Here is a 5,147-nt window from a genome sequence, read left to right as displayed (position 1 = left end):
GGGGGGGTTTAGCCTGAGGTCTGACGCCCCTGGGAAGGCGTGTGTCTTAGGTGTTAATCTGTATCCTGCCCCTCACCTCAGGTTGGGTAACGACCCGCCATCTAGATGAGCTGCAAATAAAATATCCAGACAGGAAATAATCAAGTAGAGGTGCGTGGGTCTCCCCGCCCTTGTGGATCCTTGGCCAGTTCGGTCCACTTGGGCAAAGGGAGCAGAGATGTTGTTGGAGGCCCTTTGAGTACGTTTGATGAATGACCACACTGGGACCCACTGTCAGTAGGCAGATCAACTTTATTTAGGGTGATTCAAGGCTTATAAAGTTTTGGGAGACTGAGGGTAGGGACATCCAGAAGGGTAAAGGTCATTGGTTGGGGGCTTAGGGTACCTGGTATATCTCATTAGCATGGGGAAGTATTTCTGGAGTCTCAGGTTCTGTCAGGAGAAAAGAAACCGCTCCTAAAATCTAACTGAGGCTGTGTGACATTCCTCAGTGTGGGCTTAGAATTCCCCAGACAAAGTCAGAAAAGGAAAAACCCCGCTGACAAAGGGAGTCTCCCGTATTGCACCAAGCCCAGAGGCTCTACCGCATCAGGGTGGACTTCCACCTTAATTAGCAGTTTCCCCACAGATGTGACAATTACGATTGCTGGAGTGTTGCATGCTGCTCCGAAGTGTGTTTGTAGTCATACTGGCAAACGAGCAATCTTGTGAGTGCTCCTAGCTTAAGGCAGTGACCACTGATCTTGACCCAGATGCTCCGTGGGTGGGAAGGAAAATGGTGAGGGGCCCTGAAGAAGGTGGGTCTCTAATGCCTTGCTCTTTCCATCTCTGCAGAAAGCAGATGCTGTCTACACGGTGAGTGAACCTCTTTTTATTCCTACCTTAGGGGTCAGAAAAAGAGGCCGGGGCTTGGGAGTGACCTTGATAGGAATGGATCCAAGGTGGAAGGGGGCCGTGTGATGCGCTTCAAATTCCTAATCATCCTTTGCTCTCCTGCAGGGCCTGAACACCCAGAACCAGGAGACATATGAGACTCTGAAGCATGAGAAACCATCTCAATAAGCTTCAGAATAGATGCGCTTAGTTGCACTCTTTTTCTACTTCTAACTCTCTCCTAGCCCTTGTGGTTGGCATCGCTTTGCTACCTCTGCACTTTGAAAGCTAGCTGACCTTATTCCCACCATGATGCCAGGCTCTAAATCACTGTACACTGGCAAGTCCTCGTCTCCGTTGAGGACTTACTCACTGACGTTTCTTTTCCTCCATCCTCCTTTGCTTCATTCCTCTTTCCTTCCCCAAATCTCACCAGACAATGGAAAAGGGATGACCTCTCAATAAAGCTGCCCGAGATCTGACTCAATCCCTTTTGCCATTTGTCACATACTGGCAGAGCTTGGATTAAGTGTTCGGTTGGGTCATGACGATAGTTTTGAGTAAGGTCTCAGCACCTGAGAACACAGGTAGGTCTCTAGAGCTACTTTGTTCATTTGACGTACGACTGAATCTGGATGAGAGGTGAGACTGTCGGCCCCTCGGTTTAACTCTGTGTTGGGAGTAGAGATGTATTTGGAGACATCAGAACCTGAGAAATTCCTTCTGTACCCAATGTGGCTTTTTGTGTCTGAAAAAATGAATCATGATTGGTTTGTGGGGGAACCCTGCATGTCTAACCCAGAAGAGTCACCAATCTAGACAGTATCAACCCAGCGTGTGCATGTTTGAGTTAGCATGGCTGAGAGGCTAAACATTCAGAAGGAATGTGATGACGAGGATCATGACAATATCCTAGTGGAAGATTTTATGAGAACTTTCAGGGGATTTGGGAGCAAGAAGGGCCTTAGAGAGAACCTAATAGAGAGGTAGGCAAGGCCAAGGGGAACAAGGCAGATCTAAATGGAAGGTCATTTTCCACAAGGAATCCCCTGCCAGTACCTGTCCTTTCCCCGGAGTCTCCAGGAAGCTCTGCTTGGAAATATCAAAGCCTCGTTAGGTGAAGCGAGCCCTGTCTCTGACCCTGCCTGCATTTCTTCCTGTGAAAGGGCCAGTGTGTCCAAGCTTACCCCTGGTCAACCCCGGTGCCGGACAACACTATGGTGCATAATGATTTCTATTTTCAAACTGTTTTCCCATTGTCTCATTTTATCTGTTTACTGACCTAGATAAGAAATTCAGGCTCTTTGAAATAGTAGCCTGACTAAGGTTACCTTCAAAGCAGGGATACTGGCTTTCTTGTCCCCGCACATTGTTCTACATAAAACAAAAATTTGGTTTTTTATTATTATTTTATTTTATATTTTTGTTTCTACACTGGTTGTTCGAACGCTAGGAGTTGAACCTAGGGTTTCGCACATACTAGGTAAGGACGCTGCCATTAAACTATTTTTGTTGGTTTTCTTTGCCGGGGGAGGGGGGGTTGTTCTGTTTTAAGACAGGGTCTTTCTATTTTGTAGCTCTAGCTGGCCTAGAACTTACTATATAGATCAGGTTGGACCTGAACTCAGAGATCCGACTGCCTCTGTCTCTCAAATGCTGGCATCCTTTTCCTTTTGAAAGAGTCTCTCTAAATATTCCAGGCCGGCCTTGAACTTGCTCTGAAGCTCAGGCAGGCCTTAAAACTGAGATCCTCTTGCTTCAGCCTCCTGAGTAGCTACAGTTACAGATGTATTTCCATGGGCCCAGTGAGGAGCGGAAACCCTGAATGGAAAGAGAAGGGGGATGGTTGTGAATGCTGAAGGTCTTGAAGGAGGTTAATCAATTGAAAGAAACTGGAGCCAGTCCCAGTCTGTTGGGGGGGGGGGTTGGGGGGGAAGATGATTTTTCAAGATGAGGTGTGAAGCAGGGTAGGTATCTAGGGTGTTTTAAAGTGGAGGGCTGGGAATGTAGCTCTTCTCTTCTCTTCTTCCCCCCCCTCCTTCTTTTCTTTCTTGATAGGGTCTCCTTATACAGCCTAGGTCGGTTTCAAGCTCCTAAGCTCAAGCAATCCTCCTGTCTCAGCCTCCTGAGTGCTGAGACCATAGGCCTATACCACTGTGCACGGTCCCATGAAAGATTTTAAATTGTATTTCCTTATGACTAGGGGTGGGAGGCGAAGCCAACACAGCACATGTATGTTCGGTAGGCACCACCATGGATGTACCAGAGGTCGAATTCAGAGCATCCAGTTTGTACTACAAGCGTTTTTACCCAGTTGAGCCACATTGCCAGTCCCCCATCAGGAAGGTGTTTGTTACCCCTTCATTTTCATTACATTTATTTAGTGCAGTGCAGGTGTGTCATGTCATATAGGTAGAGGTTAGAGGAGTCTGATGCCTCCCTTCACCATATGGGTCCCCAGGAATTGAATCTAGGTTGTCAGGCAAGCAAACACTGTTTGTTTGTTTGTTTGCTCTAGACAAGATTTCTCTGTGTAGCCCTGGCTGTCCTATAACTCACTCTGTAGACCAGGCTGGCCTCGAACTCACAAACATCTACCTGCCTCTGCCTCCCAAGTGCTGGGATTAAAGGCATGCACCACTACACAAGACTAAATTAGAGGTTTCGAGTGAAGAAACTAGAGCACTTTGGAACAAAACGATTAGGTGAACCTCTTTATTGTGGGATGGAGGAAACAGTGTTCCCTAGGTTCAAAAAGAAAGACAGGGTCTTGGGTCACACTTCTAGGCTCTTAAAAAAAAAAAAAAAAGCTGGGTGGCTGTGGCACACACCTTTTTTTTTTTTTTTTTTTTTTTGGTTGGCACACACCTTTAATCCCAGCATTTGGGAGGCAGAAGCAGGCGGATTTCTGAGTTCGGAGGCCAGCCTGGTCTACAGAGTTAGTTCCAGGACAGCCAGGGCTATACAGAGAAACCCTGTCTCAAACACCCCCCCCCAAAAAAAAACGAAACAAAACAACAACAACACTCACCATCTTTTTATAGAAATTACAGAGATTTTATAGAGATGAAATTCTGAGGGCTACCCTTGTTTCCTGTGACCTCAAGTGAAGGGACTTTGTCATTCCTTTCTTAGGGCCCTGTTCTTAAGTGACGTCATAGAGCCATTCACACGGGACACTCCTCGGGTTTGGAGATAAATCACAGGCACATACTCTGTCATGTCCGTTACTTGTTTCTTCAAATCCTTTCTCCACCCACGATACCAAAACTTGCCTCCTCCTTTTCGAAACGTACTTCTCGTTCCTTCCTCCTTCCTCTCCCCCACCCTGCTACTTCTCCCAATCACCCAAAGACACAAGAGGCTCCAAGTTTAACTCCTTCCTCAATTTATTGGAGAAAACGGCCAGAAAGTAGGGAGAAGGGCTCTCGCAGTGGCCAGCGGGACAACTGGGTCGGAAGACGGGTCCTGACCCATCTCACTTAGCTGCAGGAGCTGGTTTGTCCTCGAGGCTCATTAAACTGCTAAAGAAGCTCATCAGAGTCGTTCCAGCTGACTTGACAAAGGGTGTCAGCTGCTCTTGAGTCTTCTCCAAGTAAGCCCTGGCGAAGGGAAGGACCGGAGGTTAATGTGAAGGGCCCTGTTCACTGACAGTGTCTTTGTTGATGATGAAGGTCAGAGCGCACTGACTAGGGTCCCTAAATAATATACCCTGGTGTACCCTGGTATAGCAAAGCCTGTTAGAGGTAGAGCAGATAGGCTGTCCATACAGCGGATGATCAGACTCTACAGATTGGAGTCCAAGGTCCACTTCTTGCTGCCCCCCATCTAGGGTGAGGGAGGGATTTTTCTCCCCAGGTTAAGCCTGAGCTTCCCTAACCCCAACCCCTGAGTTCAGATTCCTGTGAGAACTATCTCCCTCCCTTGAAGCAGTCCTGTAGCCCTTTGAGCTCTCTCCCAGAGACTTACTTGGCTTGGCTCTGAATCTCCGAGGTCTTGGCCTTCTCCACCAAATCCTTGCCATAGTCAGCCATGCTCTGAAAATACTGACTGAAGAGGCCTTGCACATCTGATTCCTCTGCCTGTCTCCGAACCAAAGCTCCTACACAAACACGGACCACAGTCTTTTCGCATTTGGATTGCCAGCAATGAATCCCGGTCTCCTCTTACACCACACAGGGCCCACCCCAGCTTTCAGCCCCTTCCCAAAATTGGCATCCTGCTAGGTATTTTGTTGTGGTTGTTGTTGGTTTTGGTTTGGTTTGTTTTTTTTT

The 5,147-nt window shown here is 47.5% G+C and overlaps 2 protein-coding genes across 2 annotated transcripts in view; one reads left to right on the top strand and one right to left on the bottom strand.

Annotated features, from left to right (window-relative positions):
- Fcer1g (Fc fragment of IgE receptor Ig) overlaps positions 1–1,360 on the top strand; it is a 4,673-nt gene extending 3,313 nt beyond the window's left edge. Inside the window, exons 4-5 of the mRNA XM_031389259.1 lie at positions 835–855; positions 1,000–1,360. Of these exons, the coding sequence (XP_031245119.1) occupies positions 835–855; positions 1,000–1,062 (84 nt within the window). The 3' untranslated portion in view covers positions 1,063–1,360. The remainder of the gene's footprint in view (positions 1–834; positions 856–999) is intronic.
- A 2,884-nt stretch (positions 1,361–4,244) lies between these two features.
- Apoa2 (apolipoprotein A2) overlaps positions 4,245–5,147 on the bottom strand; it is a 1,287-nt gene continuing 384 nt past the window's right edge. Inside the window, exons 2-3 of the mRNA XM_031389212.1 lie at positions 4,843–4,975; positions 4,245–4,475 (exon numbers count right to left, since the gene is read on the bottom strand). Of these exons, the coding sequence (XP_031245072.1) occupies positions 4,352–4,475; positions 4,843–4,975 (257 nt within the window). The 3' untranslated portion in view covers positions 4,245–4,351. The remainder of the gene's footprint in view (positions 4,476–4,842; positions 4,976–5,147) is intronic.

The sequence above is a fragment of the Mastomys coucha genome, unplaced genomic scaffold (assembly GCF_008632895.1).
Source record: "Mastomys coucha isolate ucsf_1 unplaced genomic scaffold, UCSF_Mcou_1 pScaffold1, whole genome shotgun sequence".
In the NCBI taxonomy this organism is placed as follows: domain Eukaryota; kingdom Metazoa; phylum Chordata; class Mammalia; order Rodentia; family Muridae; genus Mastomys; species Mastomys coucha.
This window is presented reverse-complemented; position numbering and strand designations above follow the sequence as displayed.